Below are 19,592 nucleotides of genomic sequence, written 5' to 3' on the forward strand. Positions count from 1 at the left end.
AAAAGAGCAAAGTGTAGGAAAAATTGCTACATACAAGATACAATAGTAAATACCGTGGCAAAATATCTGTCGGAAACAAAAGCCTACAAAGAAAACTACACTCCACTCTTAGTAAATGAGGCCCATTGACTAATAGTGTTGCTCGCGAATATTCGCAATTCGAATATTATTCGCGAATATCGCATATTCGCGAATTCGCGAATTTCGCGAATATAGCGCTATATATTCGTAATTACGAATATTCGTTTTTTTTTTTTTTTTTTCTTCACAGTACACATCACAGTGATCACCCCTCTCTGCTTCCAGCTTGTGTGGTGTAAAGAAGGCTGTAATACTACTGTGTGAGACTGGCGTGCGAAAATTCAAATATGCGAAAATTAGCATATGCGAATTTTCGCATATGCGAATTTTCGCATGTACTAATTTTGTGTATGCGAATTTTCACATATTTTAATTTTCGTATACGCGAATCTTCGCGTATGCGAAAATAAAATGAGAATATAACGAATATGCGAATTTTCGCGAATATATACGAATATTCGTCCATATATTCGCGAATATTCGCAAATTCGAATATGGCCTATGCCGCTCAACACTATTGACTAATAATAAAGCCACATGGCCAGTCACAAGTCTCCAAAAGTCATTACATTTATTGAACATGTTTTAATGAATTAATATTTGAATGCTTTTGTTTGTGAAGTAGAATATAAAACCACATTTGCTTTTCTGATCCATTTTTAAATAAGTGAAGAAGTACAATGTGTAAGGGTAAAAATCTGATAAGGTGAATTAAAATAAAATAAAGTTGCTGACTGCATTAAATGTATAAAATGAACGAGAACTGAGCTGAATTTATTGAAAATTTCCCCCTCAACTGTAATATAAATATATATATATATATATATATATATATATATGTAGACATATATATATATATATATATATATATATATATATCTCCCTTAGTGGTCACCTCCCAATAGGGGACACCTCCCAATATTGGACAGTTGTTTATTCCCCGGCTGAGTCCCATAAGACAATGTATTTGCACCCTCCGAATAGGGGACATTCCCATTAGCAGATGCGGACACACGCAATAGGGGACAAAATAATCCTAATACGGGACAAAACACACCCAATAGGGGACAAAACAATCCCAATAGGGGACAAAACTCTCTCAATAGGGGAATAAACACTACAAAAAGGGGACAAAACACACCCAATAAGGGACAACCAGGCTTTTGTACACAGGGCTGCCGTCAGGGGGGTACAGCCAATACCCCAGTAAGGGGTCCAGGCTCCACAGCATAGGAGCAGAAGACCGCTGTTTAAACAGTGGTCTCCTGCTACTGTACGTTTTCTGGCCAAAGTGCACAGGGGGAATAACGTAGCACAGGGGGATAAAGGGGGAATGAAATGGCACAGGGGGGAAGAAATGGCACGGGGGGGGGGTGAGAAATTGCACATGGGGGGTAAAGAGGGGGTGATGAATTTACACAGAGGGAAATGAAATGGCACAGGGAGGGTAAAGGGGAATTTATGTGGAAAAGGGGGTAAGGGGGGTGATAGGGCACAGGGTATAAGGGGGAATGAAATGGCAGAGAAGTGTTTAAAAGGGGGGAATGAAGTGGCATTGGATGGATCAAGAAGAGGAATAAAGTGGCATGTGGGGATTAAATAGTACAGGGGGTGATAAGAGGTGATTAAACGTCACTGGGAGATTCTACTGTAATATAACTTTTTATCATGTTTTATAGGTAATTACACTCCAGAGTGAGTACAGTAGAGTATTCAGTCATTTTGAAAGATTTTTGAGCCTTTTTCCCCAATAGGGGACATCTCTCAATAGCGAACATTTTTTTTTCTTCCTGTGAGTGTCCGCTATTGGGAGATTCTACTGTATATATATATATATATATATATATATATATATATATATATATATATATATTATTTTTTTCTAAATATATTGGCTCAAGAAGAGTTTTACTCACGGATACTGCACATTTCTGCTTGTTGAGGGTTGTTGGTTTTCAATTCCGTCCATTGGAATTGGGTTATTCCATGACGTTTGACTGTCCTCTGTTTCATCACTGTGTAAAAGTAAGGACAATAAATATTGCAAACATCAGTAAGTGCATATGTTTAGTCCTGAAAGTAGGTCATAAATATAATAGTTGTACTACCTTACACATATATATTTATTTATATAAATCTTTGTATTTACACAGCTTAAAGTATAAAATAACACAAAACTACATATCTGAAAAACTATTTATTAAGACCAGTATTCACACTTAAAGGGGTTATCCAGGAATCGAAAAACAGAGAATTTCTTTCAAAGACCGCTCCCTTTCTGTCTCCATGTTGGGTGTGGTTCTGCAGCTCAGATCCATTGAAGTGAATGGGGCCAAGTTGTAATACCACACCCAAAGTGGAGACAGACAGGGAGTGTCTTTTAAATAGAAATTAGGTCTGTTTTTCGATTCCTGGATAACCCGTTTAAAGAGTACCTGTCACCAAATAAGACATTTAATATAGTGTTTCTTGTGTAATTAGCAGACACTTTCCCATTCACTTGATTTAAAAATTATAAACATAAATATGTTTACAATGTGACTCTGTTCTGTTCCCTGCCACAATTAATACAGTGAGTTTGGTCTCCTCCCGGCCTGGCAGGAGTCGAAACTCAGGAAGTGCTTCTCTGCACTGAGCTTGATTGACAGCTGCACAGAGCCTCATTGAAACATGCATAGAGCCTCAATGAAAGCTGCACAGAACCTGAGGTCTTCTATTCCTCACAGCACTGCAACCATGTGAGGGCAGAAGTGGTCCCCCAGCAGGCTTCAGTGGTGTCATGCCTACTGGGAAACACCCCCTTTTTCCTATGTGAGCAAGAAGAAATGTATAATATACAGCTTTTTAAAGCTCTGAATTTTATTTTTTAAGGGTAGGAACGGTGTTAGGAGTAGTTAGGGAACATAGCCTGAATTATTTTAGAAAAGTTTATTTGGTGACAGGTACTTTTTAACTGAAACTGCTTGAAATAAGGTGCACCACATTTTTTTTAAAGCTGCACAAACAAGGGAGAAAGGCCTAAGGATGGAATGTTCCCTTTTTTACACAAGTCATGATTTAACTTTCTCTGAAAATGTACATTTGAGGATTCCCATATTTTTATTTTGCTTAAAATCACACAGAACTCCAGTAGTACATGAGACGTTTGATGTATGCACTAGGAAAGGTTATGGCACAAATGCCAAGCATATCCTGATGTTGTCTTTTTGGCATCTGGCATCCATTAAGCTGGTACAAGTTGATGTAATTTTTTTTTAACTGTATAAGAAAATGTAGCCTGCCATGCTTTTCCCATACAGTAGACCATCAAAACAAGTGTTATATGTATTTTTTATGTGGGCTTGTACTGGTGTATGTTGTTGTACACACTGAAATAACATTAGTTTCCTTTAAAAGGCATGTGTAATCCACCTAATGAACACTTACCCTACAACTTTCACTACTATCTCGGTTTTCTTGTATCCACTACTACAATTTGAAACATCTGAGGGTTTAAAAAATAACAGAGATGAGTCAATAAATGATGCAAGACAAAACAATCTACTTTGCTGAATACAATATGGGTTGTTTAAAAAATATGAAATTGAAATAACTGATATACAGATATTGCACTGCTGAATTTTTTGTCTGCCCCTGTTGTTGGGGATTTTCTGTCTAGAAATAAGTCAGAGTCAGTACATATTTTCAACAAGCCTGGGTCAGATGTAAAAGGGGTTGTCCAATAATAAAAACGGTCTAATAAATGAAATATTATTGATAAACAAAGTCATTGTACTACATATCTGTGACCTTTTTTTTTTGCTTTCTTTTTGGTTATGATGCATACTATCTGCTCTGTTGTCTTCATTAGCCCAACATGCTGTCTGGCCAGGACACCCTAGCCAGGAATTCACCCAACTGTATCTCCCTCTCACTACACCATATTGGGAGGTAGATAGAGTTGGCTGAATTCCTGGCTAGAGTATACACAGTAACAGAACATCACAGGATGTACAGCAGACAGGAAATTGGGCTAATGAAGACAACAGAGCAGATAAACTCCATCAGAAGCAGAAGGAAAGCATAAAAGACAGAAACATAATGACATTTTATTTACATGTATTAGACAGATTATACTAGGTTTCATCATTGTAAAACTCCTTTAATCGCTTCCCACGGTAGACACATGAAAACATCCTAATGATCTCATGCTCTGTGCGACCACTGCAGGAGATCAGCACAGGACCCAGCTGCCAATCACAGCCAGGATCACAGGCAGGTGCAAAGACCGAGATCACGCCAGTCATGGCAGGGTTAACCCCATATGTGCCCCATCGGTGACCCAAAGATGCAATAGCGGGTTCTCAGTGGTTGCCATGGCAGCAGGAGGCATAGGCTGGATCTCACAGGCTGAATGTCAGTGTAATACTGACAGTTATGCTATGCTGTAGTACAGTTGTACTTAAGCATTGTAAAACAGGTAAAAAGCAAAAAATAAAAAGTTTGTCAACAAATAAAGTGTAAAAAATATATAATTTGTCCCTTTCACAATAAAGCCCTGTATTATCACAAAAAAATTGATACAATATTCCTATTGCCACATTAGTAATGGTTTATACTATTTAATGATACTGTTATCTATTTCGCACAGTGAACACCGAAAAAATGAAAAACAACAAAAAAGTGAAAGATTTGTTAACTCTGGTCAAAACATGGAATAAGGGTAACAAATGCTAGCATGTATTGCAAAAATGTTTTCAGTAAAAAGTACAGCTCGTCCTGCAAAAAATAAGTCCCTCGCACAATGCAGTTGGATGAAAAATAAAAAAGGACAGAACATGGCAACACAAAATAGAGGGGAAAAAAAGCATAAAAAGCTATATAAAAGTAGTATCACCGTAATCGTATCGACCCACAGAATAAAGATAACATATTTTTTTACTGCACAGTGAATGCCATAAAAAAATAAATAGTTAAAATAAAAATGTTCACTATATTTTTGGAGTTTATCATAAAGAAATGCTACATGTATCAGCAAAAATATAACACTAATATAAAGTACATGTGAAAAAAAAATCTCAGATTCGCTTCGCTCAGTAAGAGCATTTAAAAGTTATTATCACTTAAAGCGACACGTCAGATTTGAAAAATTGGGCTCGATCATTAAAGAGGTACTCTGCTGAATTTTTTTATCCCCTATCCAAAGGATCTTCACTGTGGCACCCCTGTCATTCAGCAAACTCCGCTCTGTGCCCGATGACTAGTGAACACGTCCGCCACGTACTAGCCATCGCGCCCCCTCCCATAGACATGAATGAAGGGAGCGTGACGTGACATCACAAACGCGGAAGCTTCAAGCTTCCGTGTTCCGGACGTCGCTGCTGCCCTAGCGGTGGGCCCCCGTGATTAGATATCTTATCCTCTATACTTTGGATAGGGGATAAGATGTTTTCAGCAGAGTTTCCCTTTAAGGTAAAAACAGGCAGTGTCCTTAAGAGGTTAAAAGGGATGTGCTGGTAGACCCTTCTAACTAATGTGACACTGGGTGTGGAGAGATGGCACTGCACGTTTGGTAGTTGCTAAGATAACTGACTTATAACAAGCAGGTATTGTGCACCGGTCCTATTCAAATTAATAAATCTTGCGCATGATACTTAGTGGGCATCAGATTTCTTTGAATTTGTCCTACCCAGCATGAATTGGCATGTCTCTAAGCCCATTGTTATTTTCAGGAGAGTAAGCTTGCACAACCAGTTTAAATAAGGTACTTCTTTAACCTCTAGACGACATAGGGCATACCTGTATGCATCTGCTGCCTGATCCTGAATGCACCAGGGTGTACATGTATGTCCTGAAGTATTTAGTTTTATGAAACGAGTGCAGGATCTGTGCTCATTTTATAGGCGGTGAGTGACAGCTGCTATCAGCAGCCAGGCATTCACGGCTAAGGACAGATGTCGGCAATTTCACAGATTATCGTTTAAGACACCATGATCAACGCTGATCACGATATCTAAAGTAGGAAAAGACAGGTAATCTTTAGATATCTATTTTTATTTATCCATTGTTTTTTGATGTTCAAAGCAAAAAAAAAAAAGTCACTTATTTACATTATGAAATTAATTTCCCCTAAGAAATTTTATTTCTAATATGTTTATATTGAAAAATACTCAAGTATTAACTCACTTTTATAGTATTTTTTAAACACATCATCTTTTCTCCCTTTTTGGTATAGAAATGCCAACTGTTTTAAATCCTTCACCCGATCACCCAGCGTCAGTATCTGAAGATCCTTAGTGCCAAATGGCTGAATATTCTGGATCTGTCCAGAACCTGAAAAACGTAAGAAAAGATTATTTACAGTAAATGCACACGTTATAAATCTCACAGGACATTTTATGTGAAGAAGAACCAAACTAGTACAACATGGTGGAAAGTGTGAAATTTGGGTATTTCAATGTCTAATTTTCAGTTGAAGTTTGTACTTTTACTTTATTAATGCATTTTTTGATGAAATCGTTTTGTGCTGCAGATTCCTCATTCTCTCAAAAGGCTTTATTACGTATCCTGAAACTTTCTGTAAATAAGGGGTGAATGTAGATTGGTGGTCAGTTACTGAGCCTTTGCAACACTCAACCACTGTGCAGCAGGCAGCCCGAACGATCCCAGGACTGTTTGTAGGGCCCTTTGCTGCCACCATTTGTATGCTGTACATTACCTATTGCAAAAGGGAATAATTAAAAATTGTTGTGGCTAATCTTGCCCCAAAATTGGCACAAGGTATGTTCAGCTGATGCACCAAAAAGAACAGCTACTTTTAACTCTGCTTGCCTGATTGTTAAAACTTTGCATGTGTGCTTTGAAAACAGGTTTTATGATACATTTAAAAAAAACTAAAAGAAACAACTTTTCTTACACAAATCTGGCACATTACGTTATTTTGAAGATGCTTTAGGAAACCAAAAGATGATGCATAAAAAAAACTGTAATGCCTAGAAACATAGAATCTGTCTGGAGATAGGAACTACTCGCCCCATCTTGTCTGCCCAATATCCTAAATACTATGAATAGTCCCCGGCCCTATCTTATATGAAGGATAGCCTTATGCCTATCACATAAATGCTTTAAGTCCTTCACTGTAAAATTGATAACACTGTTCTACAGGTAAAAAGTTTTGAGCATGAAAACAGCTATAATTTTGGGGTGCTAAAACTGAAAATAACATAAAAAAGTATAATGGCTCTAGTTTCCATAATGTAAGCAACCAACTAATGAAGTAAGGTTTATAAAATACATGATGCAACTTATACCATAGGTGACATAGTAAATATTGGTAACCAATAGAAAACTGCCAAGCGTACCAAGATGATGCAACATTAGCTAATATTACTTAGGGATGAACAAATCAAATCTGACAAATCCAAATTTGTTACGAATTTCAGGAAAAATTTGATTAGCGACGAATGTGAATATCTCCGTGATTCGATTGCGCGTATCGCTTCATTGAACTTCATTTAGTGCGGTCCAGTTTCCAGAGCGCATCTAAAATGGCGGATCCATATAAGTGGACATGGGGCAAGGAATCCTACGAAGGTGGGAACAAGGGTCGGCGGGATGACCCTGAATCACATGCAGCACGCAGCCTATCATTAGCCAGCCACCCCTGTGAAGTCACAGCCCTATATAATCGGCAGCCATCTTGCAGCCAGTCACACAGACAGCAGTGTGTGTTGCACAGAAAAGCATTTTTACAGCAGTGATTCACAGATTCACCTCCTAGTCACATCAGCGTTCTATTGCAGAGATAGAGAGGGACAGAGAGCAGTGTGTTGCACAGAAAAGCTTTTTTTACAGCAGCAATTCACCTCAAGCCCAAATCCAGCCTAGAAGCACTGATAGGAAAGGGAGTTAGACTTATGTGGTATGTACTTCTCTCTAAATCTAAGTGGTGTACCATTTTGTTCCTGTTAAAAGTCTTAAGGGCCTAGATACTGAGAAAGGCCAGCCAAAATACACACCTGCTGGTGTTGTAGACAAATACTGTTTTAAGCCTAGTAAAGTGTATTGTACTCTCCTCATATATGCACTAAGTATGTCAGGCAGAGAAGTGCCAGGATGTGCACAGAGAAGTGGCAGAGGCCTAAATTCATCAGGCTGAGGTCGCAGCAGACTAGGGACGAGTGGCAGCAGGAGTACAGCTCCCGGTAGCAGCTAGCGCTCGTGACTACCCATCTGCCATAATAGACTGGTTAACATGGTCATCCACTTCATAACAAGTGACATCTGACACCCCCAGTCAACATTCGGTGGGTTTCTCAGACACAACCCTCAGTTGGCATGGCCCGGGAGCAGTCCCTGTCCTCCCATTGCCTCTGTCCTATGCTGTTCCCTCCCTCACAGAAGTATGTTATGCTGTGGGTTCAGCTCCACTATTTAGTGAGGACGATCTACTAGAGGACAGTCAGCAGCTACTGCCCAGCCAAAAAGTGGAGGAGACATTCGTCGCTTCCTCCACTAGGCAGGTAAGTAGTGATGAGGAGTGTGGCGTGGGAGGCTCCTGAAGCAGACACTGTTGAGGAACCTGAGGAGGACATCAATGGCGTGCAGACACAACTAGATGATGATGAAGCCGATCGCTCTTGGGAGCTGGGTGCAGAAGGGTCTTCATCCTCATCAGGAGAAGAGGGTTGCAGGTTGCCCGTGAGGAAACATCTGAGCCAGCATGGTGGTAGCATGGTTGGCAGTCAGAATGGTGGCAGAAGTGGAAAGTCTGGAGCCAAATGTGCACCGGGGGAGACCACCTACATGGCAGCCTACCTTCCCGGGAGGTAGTGGAACCGCAGTTCCTGGAGTCGGTGGCAGTAGCATTCAATCAGTGCGGACTGTTGGTGAGAAAATCAGCTACTCAGTGGTGTGGCAGTTTTTCATCAAGCATCCAGAGGAGGTAACATGGCCACATGCAAGATGTATCGGCAAAAGGTGAAGCATGGCCAGGGTCTCAATGTTGGCACCACGGCCCTGCATCAACATATGCAGCGTCACCATAAAGCGGCCTGGGAGAACAGTGGCTCCCTTGTGGTGGTACAGCCTGCTGCATCACCCAGTGGCACGCCGCTCACTGTTTCAGCCAGCCAAGGCTCCACCACCGCAGCCAAAGCGAGCTGTGTGTCCTACCCATCTTCTGTCGCTCCAGATGCTCCTGTTCTTCCTACTTCTTCCTACTTCACCCTACTCCACCCTTCATATGTTAGAGCGACTATACGAACAGAGAAAAGCCATCACCGATTTCTTGATGATCCATGCGCAATGTCAACCAGTGGCAGCTCATACGTGACACCTGCCGTTTTCCTAGGCCATTTGAGGAAGCCATCTTATGAGTCAGTCTCCAGGATTACGGAAGCCACCTTATGAGTCAGTTGCCAGGATTACGGGATAAATAACATCATTCCACTGCTTCATCTAATACAACACGTGTTGGAAACGAGGGTTGGTCAAGGCACTCCCATGAGCCCTGTGGGGGCTGAACTGGAGGAGGAGGAGGGGCCCAGTGGAGCACAGTTTAGGTTTCACAAGATGTGCGGTTTTTCTAGTCATCTGACAGGAGAGGAGGAGCAGGAGCAGCCAGAGGAGCTAGAGGGTTATGAGGAAGGCGAGACAGAGGACCCAGACACACCGTGGAAGTATGCAGTGGAGATGGAGTCAGGGAGTCCCTCCAAGTCACTTGCATAAATGGCATGATGCAGGCTCACTTGCCTGCGTAATGACCACTGAATTGTCACCATTAGGCAGCGGGATGACTTCTGGCTCTCCACCTTATTGGACCCTCGCTACCGGCACAAAATGGGGGCCTTTTTTTACACCCACAGAGAGGGAGGACAAACTGACCTACTACAGAGACATCCTACGTAGTGAGTTGGCCGATGCCTATCTGCGCCATCATCCATCATCTTGCAGGTCCCACTCGCGGGGGCCTCATGGCTGCTGGGGAGGGGTGGGGTGGCAGGAGCAGTACCAGCTCCATCAGCAGCAGTCTGAGTCTACAGTTGCTGATAAGTAGCTTTCTTCACCTGCATAGTGAAGCAACTCATCAGCAGCAAGTAGACCTGAAGCAGGACCTGAACCAGCAGCTGGTGGCATACCTTGACATGACCATGCCAACACACCTTAAAGATCCGCTGGACATCTGGGCAGCCATACTTGATTTGTGGCCGCAACTAGTAGAGTTTGCCCTGAAAAAGCTGTCCTGCCCGGCCAGTAGTGTGCCATCAGAGGGTTTTTAGGTACAGGGACAGTTTCCTGTGTGGGCCACCCTTTTTAGGGTGAGTAACACTTGCGAAGAAGGGAATTAATAATGCGAGAGTAGGGCCTTTCAGGGGAACTTTTTACCCCCACCAGTGACAATGGACCATACGTTGTTCGCTTCCACCTTTCAGGGGTCTTTGCATGACATCAATACTTGGTGGTGTAGGTGGCACATGGAGTTTTTTGTACACCTTTCCCTTTGTTTGATTTAAAAATAATGTTGGGTACATATATTGTATCCTAAGAATATTATCAAAAGTTACGTTTTACGTATTGCATATCCTCAATACTTATTTGTGCACACTAACACTTTTACAAAAGAGACCGTTTTTTTCTGCCTACCTGCCTCAGCTACTATTCTGATCCTGCCACCCGCCTGATGCTACACATCTGATGCCAAGTTCTCCTTTTCACCCACCTTCGTCATTGGGTACTGGTATTGCCACCCACCACCCCACAATGTCACCGGGTCACTTTCAGGACTCCTGATGCTGCTGATGCCACCTCCAGGCTGTCTCATACTGCCACCATATGCTCTCCTCATGCTGATGCCAGCTCCACGCTGTCTCATTCTGCCACCATATATTCTCCTCATGCTGCTGCCACCTCCAGGCTGTCTCATTCTGCAACTATATGGTCTCCTCATGCTTCCGCCACCTCCTGGCTGTGTCATTCAGACACTATATGGTCTCCTCATGCTTCCGCAACCTCCAGGCTGTGTCACTGTGCTGTCATGTTGTCTCCTCATGCTGCTAGCACACTAAATAAAACTTTTTAGGTTCATCTATTTGAAATCTTCAATTTAAATGTAAAAAATATCTTTAATCTTTTCAATTGTGAGGCCCTATGGTCTCGTCAGACTGTTGCCACCTCCAGGCTGTGTCATTCAGCCCCTATATGGTCTCCTCATGCTGCCGCCACCTCCATGCTGTGTCATTCAGCCACTATATGGTTTCCTCATACTGATGGCTCTGTCATTGTGCCGCTCTGCGACAGTGATTCTAATAGCAACGCCTCTGCATGTCATACTGAATAACAGTATTATTTCACTAACCCAGCACACACCCTATGCGTGTTACAGCAAGGTAAAGTGTTCTACACCCCTATTGAGGCTCTCTGTAGGCCAAAAATAGCCATTTTTAATACAGATTCACCACAAATTAATTTGGACCGAACCAAATTTTTTCGGAAAATTCGGCAAATCGAATTTTTTTCAAATTTCGCTCATCTCTAATTATGACGTCACCAAATTCTATAAGAGTAAAAGTATCTATTGCTTGGTGAATTTAGGGTGGGTTCACACTGCGTTTACCAACTACGGGGACAGGATCTGGCTGGGGGTAGTGAAAACCATATCCAGTTTTCTGATTGGACTGAAAACCGTGGTATGCGGCAGGGCAGTGCAGGGGGGGCCGGTCACACCGGGCGCAACATCTGAGGGGGCGCGCTCGCACTCGCAGCTCTCTGCCCTTGCCTGGCTCACTCACTCTCTCTGCAGTGCTGGCTGTGCGAATCCGATCCAAGCCGTCGTGTCGCCGCCCACTGTGGAGGCAGTGGCAGATCCAGGGGGGAAACGGGTCAATTGCCCCCCCCCCACCGAGATTGTTGCCCCTCTTCCTGAGCTATCGCATGGTGGAGCGGGAGCTGTCGGCTGTCCCACTCCACCACCCCTTTCTCACGCCCGTCACCTTGCTATCACACGCCGCAGCTGCTCCATTCCTGCAGTCAGTGAGAGCCAATCATGGCAAGCCGGCGCGAATACATCACATCATCACGCCGGCGGCCGGAGATCACGTCCCCGCGGCTCTCACTGACTGCAGGAATGGAGCAGCCGCAGCGTGGGAGAAAGGTGGCAGGCGTGAGAAAGGGGAGGGGGGAGCAAATTATAAGTGAGAGGGGCAAATGATGAGTAAGGGGCACATGTCATGGGGGCATTATATGTGGGGGCACATGACAGGACCCCCCCCCCCCTGTCATGTGCCCCTCATATATAATACCCCATGTCCTGTGCCCCTCACATATAATGCCCCCCCCTGACATGTGCCCTTCACATATAATGCCCCCTGTCCTGCCCCCTCAGGGGGCATTATATGTGAGGGGCACATGCTAGGGGGGCATTATATGTGAGGGGCACAGGACATGGGGCATTATATGTGAGGGGCACAGGACAGGCGACATTATAAGTCAGGGTCACATGTCAGGGGGGCCTTATATGTGAGGGGCACATGTCAGGGGGAAATATATGTGGGGGCACATGACAGGGGCCCCCTGTCATGTGCCCATATAATGCCCCCCTGACATTTGCCACTTACTTATAATACCCAAAGTCATGTGCCTTGGATCATTTCCAGGGTATGGTTCCATTTTGATGTTTAGTTTTTGTTCTTGATATTTTTTGTCGTTTACGATGGTTGTGAGACGATATATAATAGCATGGCCCATGCTAGGTTATTACATATGTAGATTTGTATTCATAGACCTGCTGAAAATGTGGAGAATGTGTAATGCATGTTCGCACTCAATAAAGTGTTTGAAAATAAACTTGTATTTAGATGCATTTTACTTTAATTACATCAGTATCTTAATAACAAACAATACATGTGCTTAGGGGGTAAGGGTTTCTTTAACTAATCTAGTGGAAGAGACTCGAGTGCTAACGCCACTGCTACAGGGGCAAAAATGTAATCTATGGTTTAAGTTGCATCATGCATTTTATAAACCTTACTTCATTAGCTGGTTGCTTATTTCATTGAAACTAGAGCCAATATATATATTTTATGTTATTTTTGTTTTTAGAACCCAAAAATTATGTAAGAACAGCAGTTTTCATGCTTGCAACTTTTTACCCGTAGAACAGTGTTATTTGCCTATTACCTGTAGTTGGAAAATGTAAAATGTTTGTTGCATGAAAACTAGAGCCAACTAATAAATTTAATTATTATATTTGAATTCAGTATGTGAAATTCATTAAGAAATGGCACATTTCATTTCTGAAACAAAAAAAATTGAACATTTGTAGAACAGTGTAATTAGATGAAAGGCAACACCAGCTCTGCCTAGTGCATAAGGCCTCACTTAATATTATGGGCTGTTGCCTTACAAGCTTCTTATGTTAAAGTATTGGTTATGTGATAGGACACAAGCAATAAATTAACTAATTGACAAAAAAAAAAATGCACTGAGAAGGAGTTGTTGAAGTAAAATAAAAATATCAGTGTGAAATTATGCATTTATTGGAAAACTGTACAGAAAAAGGAAGCTCTAGTGCCCTGTTGTTCTGCCTTTAGTCTGGATAGTTGGGCATGTACATCCCATATGGCATACTGTGGCACATTTGCCTCTAAAGATCATGCACACTCATAGGTTACCAAAGCAGCATTTGTGATAAATCTGGCGACTGGCCAGGCTAAGGAAGTGTTGCGATCTGGTGGAGACATTCCTACAATATCTTTGCTGTGTGTGGGCAAGTTGTATTGTTCTGCTGAAAATGCCAATTGGAAGCTATGAGGGGCAACACGTGTGGCTGAAGCATGTTTCACAGTAATGGCAGGAGTGAAGCGCTCTCCACGAAACCTCAGACGTTACTCAAAAATAACTGTTGACAAAATCGGAATAGTCGCTAAAGAGGATAGAGTAGATAGTAGTCCAGATTTCTCATTCACAGCACAAGTGCAAACGAAGGAGATAGTGGCTGGCTCAATGGTGGGACATGTAATGGGCACCGTGAGCACAAATTATCTCTTGCTAAGTGCCTGAAAATTGTCTGGACGAAGACAGGGGCAGGTAATGAAATGCCTACTTGTGGACAAGGAAACTGTGGGAGCTTCTTGTTTTTTGGCAGATCATACAATACTCTTTACTGGTGGTCTGTTTTGGCCATCCAGAGCCTGTTCGTCATGGGTGCATGTCCTCACGTAACCACTTCTCTGAATACCTTCTAACAGCTTGGCCTAGATGGTGGACAATTTGTGAACAAACCATCCTGTTTCTCTCCATCCAATGAAGCGCTCCCTCTCAAAGTCTGTCACTATCCAGAAGTAGCCTCTGAGGGCCTTTTTAAAGGACAGGGGCACTTTTATCTGCATTATTATTTTGTCAATATGTATATTTTATTGTTTTTGTTATTTTTGTACGTGTTTTTATTTATCATTATAGCCATTTTGATGGCTACATCACTGGTGTGATTTGTCGATAAAAAACAATCACAGCTCAGCTTTCATCTCATTACTCGCTTTAGTAAAATAAAAGCTAAGCTGTGATTTGCTGCTGTGAAAAAAATCGAACCCGTTTCTGTCTGACACAGATTAATATATCTAGGCCATTATTTTACAAAAATATTAGAAACATAGTTATTTACCATCCTCTCCCCGAATGACATGTGCAATTGTAATGCCGCCAATCTCCGAGTCACTAAACCGCAGCAGGAATGTACCACTTGGCTCTGAACTGAGAAGCTTGTGTACATACTGCTTACTAGCAAATCCCATTATTAATCTGAAACAAAAGTAAATGACATAATATAATAAATATACACAGTAAATTACAGAATATTAAACACACATTACAGTTTGAGCTGTAAGAACTCCTTCACCAGTCTGTCCACTGGAGCAACGTAATGGTGGGGTTTCCTTCTCACAAATGTCACTTGGTTATCTTCTGTACATGATGTCAAATCCCTGCTCTGACTCTTCCTGCTTCTGCTGTTCCCAGCTCTGTAGTGTGCCCTCTTTTGCCTCTTAAAGGGCCTGTGCTCACATCCAAATCTGTCCCCAACCGATCACTACTGAGTAATAAGGTTCCTAGTTCACTAGTGTTCAATAAAAAATTGTTCCTATGCATGTGATTCCATTACTGTGTATGGCCATATAACCAGGATTGCCTCTCTGACTTCATCCATGCCTGCTTCTCTGTACTATGTTGTATCTCCTGTGTCTGAGTTCAGCATTTTTCTGTGCTAACCAGTTTGCTTGTCTGTGACCATGAAAGAACTCCATCTGTCCAGATCTCAGCTTGTATTTAGACTACTCTCCTGCCAAAGCCCCCTATGCCCTTGCACCACTGTCTCATTTGTCCTGAGGCCAACGATCAACTATAATAGGACTCTAAAAACAATATGAAGAGGTGATAGTAACTTGCACTTACCGTCGCTCGTGTCCTTCTTATCTGTCAATTTTAAGTTCAACAGGGAGCATATTAGGATATTGCTGGGGCACTCAGAGCGCCCCTGCAATATCCTAATATGCTCCCTGTTGGACTTAAAATTGACAGATAAGAAGAACACGAGCGGCAGTGAGTGCAAGCTACTATCACCTCTTCATATTGTTTTTATCCATATATGTTATCTTTACATAGCTTGGCACCTCCAACAGTGTCCATAATTATTTAATAGCACTGGCTGCTGTTACTGTCTGGAAACTTAGGATGGTCATTGATGCGCAATACCGGCTACTGGATTTGCTTATTGCCCTTTGTTACCACTCTATTATTATTTATGATAGGACTATGGTCACACCTCGGAATTTCCATTCAGAATTCCAAGCAGAATTCCGCACGGAAATTCCAAGGTCTTAAAATAGCCAGCAAGTGCTTACTTTCAGGTTATTTTCTTATCATATATGCATTTGTACTTGGATGGCAGCAAACCACCATGTAGGGTGGGAGTACACATTTGACAATTCCTTTAATGAATTTGTTGAGGTTGAATATAGTAATTCCATGAATGTTATTGTGTACCAGCAACTACTGCATTTTTAATAATGAAAGATATGTGATCCAAGAATATATACAAATCATCACAAAAATATTCTACCTGTTTTTTTTTTTTTGCTATATTTCTTACCCATCTGACCAGTATTCTTTTAAATGTTTTTTGGTGAGGTCCACAACTCCATCAAACCATTGCCAAAATGTAAAGGTTCTTTCCCGAAGTGGTTCCTGAAATAAAGAAGAAATCCAAGTATGTATTCTGTATACAAAATTATTATTCACTCACATGATAAAACAGGGTGTTTATGACAGTGTAATGCTTATTGTATTCCATAATACAGAATACTTCTATATTATACAATGTAAAGAATAATGCTATGATAGTCTCTTAATGGATCTATTCATCTCTTTAATACATAAAGAAGCACTCCTGGATTTTTATATAGATTTTTTTGCTTATATTACAAAGTACAATTGGTCACGCTCATATAATTATCTGTGTCCTCAAGTGTAAAATGGGCTGTGTCCTTAAGGGGTTAAACAAATATATATATATATATATATATATATATATATATATATATATATAATGTTCTATATTTCCTTTTTTTAATGTAATCAAATAGCATGAAGGAAACAAGCATGGCGGCACATACTTGGTCTTCTATAAAAAAAAAAAAAAAATTATGTGTACAGGATGTTTCAGATGCACTAGCAGGGGCATGGTACAGTTCAAAATGGAAAAGCAAAAAGAAAGTAAAGGCACTCTCCAGGTCATCTTCAAGGACATTGTATCACTGTAGAGGTGTTCACACAGTCAGTATGGACCAAGGGACAGATGCCAGTGTAGTAGAATGGTTACAGCTGTTTTTTGCTTTACAGCACTCCTTTGTGCCACGCCTCTGCTACACATCTCAGCCAATGGTATACTCTCTCTAGTCAGGAGGGATTTGACTGCACTGACTGTTTGAGCATTTTTGCAGCAACAAAAAGTCCTTAAAGGGGTACGCCATTGGAAAAAAAAAATTTCAATCAACTGATGCCAGAAAGTTGAACAGATTTTTAAATTATTTCTATTTAAAAATCTTAACCCTTTGAGTACTTATCAGCTGCTGTATGCTCCACAGGAAGTTCTTTTCATTTTGGATTTCTTTCTGTCTGACCACAGTGCTCTCTGCTGACACCTCTGTACATGTCAGGAACTGTCCAAAGCCGGAGTAAATCCCCATAGCAAACCTATCCTGCTCTGGACAGTTCCTGACATGCACAGAAGTTTCAGCAGAGAGCACTGTGGTCAGACAGAAAAGAACCCCATAAAGAAAAGAACTTTTTATGGAGCCTACAACAGCTGATAAGTACTGGAAGGATTAAGATTTTTAAATAGAAGTCATGTACAAATCTGTATCACTATCTGGCACCAGCTGATTTAAAAAATACATTTTTCCAGGGGAGTACCCCTTTAATCCAGGATTAGAAAAACATGTGATTTTTGCCAGCACCACACCTGTCTTGAGGGTGTGTGTGGTATTGCATCTTTGTTCCATTGAAGTGAATGTTGTGTGGTGCTGTTTTTTTTTCTTCTTTTTTTTTCCTTTAATCAGCTCTGCTTTTCTATTCCTGGATACCCCCTTTAAAGACACATCAGTGAATGTCTTTTCCTACTTCTTGCTATTCATTCAGTTTCGGAACTGGACTATGTTAATGGACAAATAGAGCACCACCAGCATGTTGGTCCCTTGCACTTATTGAGAAGCCAAACATGTGGTACCTGTGCCAACTCCTATATCTCCTATTACTGAGGCATAGTAGTTCCCTTGTCACATGTAGCATACAGCTGTACCTTGTACTGTTAATATTCATGTAGCTTGCTTACAATTAGAAGAACATGAATACAAGCTACAGTACAAAAATATCAATGGTGGACAAGATCTTACAATAGTTTCCCCAACACAGATAACATACGAGAAACCTTTCCAGCTGTCAAACAGGAACTGATTTTAAATAATAAATTCTACCCATAAGATAACATTCAGTGATGCTTTGTACTAATCTACAGTGCTTTGCATATATCATTATGTATGAACTGATATGTTATGTTTTTTGGAGTATATACACAGCAGATAACTCATGATTAACTTTATTCACACTTACGCTATGAGCCTCCATCAGGGGTTATGCGCTTCAATAATGTTCAATAGCTAGATAACACTGAACGTTGTGGTTTTCTTGCTGTAAAATGTCAGTAGACCTCGCTGTAAGTCAATAAGGTCCCCGACAGGATCTATTACACCAGAGGTCCCCATTGCAGTCTTTAAAGCCCATAAGCTTCCCAGGATTTGGAATATCCCTATTCCTAGACTAACTAAAAAAAAACTAAAATGGGCCTTGAGGCCTGGGTTGAGCGCTACTATGTTACCCTACAGGTCTTGCATATCATCATGGCTGCCATTATAAACCAAGGCAACTGTAATCCGTGTATAGACAAATACAAATGGTCAACACTCAGCTAGGTTGAAAATAAAATGTACTTTTACAATACATTCAACTTCAGTTTCAGTTCTGTCCTGAGGGGTCACGTTATTAAAAGAGAACTAGTAAACAGTGTATTTCTGATTAGAACATTTCCCCATTATATTCAATCTATGGAGTTCTGTATATACTTCAGTGAGACCTCCAGCAGACAGTGTTACAGGTTCTGCACAAGCAAAACGTCAAACGGTGTGTGCCCTTTTTACTTGGCACCTATGTTCAGCATGGGCAGCCTTGCTGTAAGTCTTATAGAGGCATAGTGTTGAGCAAGAGTAATGGTGCCTAACATTCTGTAATATTCTTAAAGAGGTACTCCACTGCCTCAGCATTCTGAACATTTTGTTCCGAACACTGAGTGCGGGCACAAGGGCATGTGACGTCACAGCCACTCCCTCTCAATGCATGTCTATGGGAAGGGGTGTGGTGGTCGCCACGCCCTCTCTCATAGACTTACATTGAGGGGGCATGGTATGGCATCATGAGGGGGCGTGACATCACCAGCCTCGGCTCCCGCACTCAGCTTTCGGAAGAAAATGTTCAGATTGCTGAGGCAGTGGAGTACCCCTTTACCACCAATACCACCAAAAGCCATACTGTGTCATTACAAACATATTGAACCCTACCATCTCAGGAATGAGGGATCAAGAAGTTTGTTCGGTCATGACTTTTTCTTTATGCTGATCTAAACAAGAGTATTTCCTGTCATTTGTAAAGAGTGATAATACGACGGAAGAAATGATGAAAAATGATGTGATCTGGTATTACATTTATATCATATTTCATAATACACTGCTCAAAAAAATAAAGGGAACACTAAGATAACACATCCTAGATCTGTATGAATGAACTAATCATAGGAAATACTTTCGTCTTTACATAGTTGAATGTGCTGACAACAAAATCAAACAAAAATTATCAATGGAAATAAAATTTATCAACCCATGGAGATCTGGATATGGAGTCACACTTAAAATCAAAGTGGGAACCCCCCACTA

At 41.3% G+C, this 19,592-nt stretch overlaps 1 protein-coding gene across 2 annotated transcripts in view; it reads right to left on the reverse strand.

Moving 5' to 3' along the window:
• The window catches only part of STAT6 (signal transducer and activator of transcription 6), a 162,026-nt gene that overhangs the window by 20,480 nt on the left and 121,954 nt on the right, over window positions 1-19,592 (reverse strand). For both annotated transcript variants that reach the window (XM_056562518.1, XM_056562517.1), the window contains 5 exons: window positions 16,202-16,296; window positions 14,720-14,856; window positions 6,247-6,393; window positions 3,508-3,565; window positions 1,998-2,096 (listed from right to left, as the gene is read on the reverse strand). In XM_056562518.1, coding sequence (XP_056418493.1) covers window positions 1,998-2,096; window positions 3,508-3,565; window positions 6,247-6,393; window positions 14,720-14,856; window positions 16,202-16,296 — 536 coding nt within the window. The remainder of the gene's footprint in view (window positions 1-1,997; window positions 2,097-3,507; window positions 3,566-6,246; window positions 6,394-14,719; window positions 14,857-16,201; window positions 16,297-19,592) is intronic.

Source organism: Hyla sarda, chromosome 2 (assembly GCF_029499605.1).
Source record: "Hyla sarda isolate aHylSar1 chromosome 2, aHylSar1.hap1, whole genome shotgun sequence".
Classification (NCBI taxonomy): domain Eukaryota; kingdom Metazoa; phylum Chordata; class Amphibia; order Anura; family Hylidae; genus Hyla; species Hyla sarda.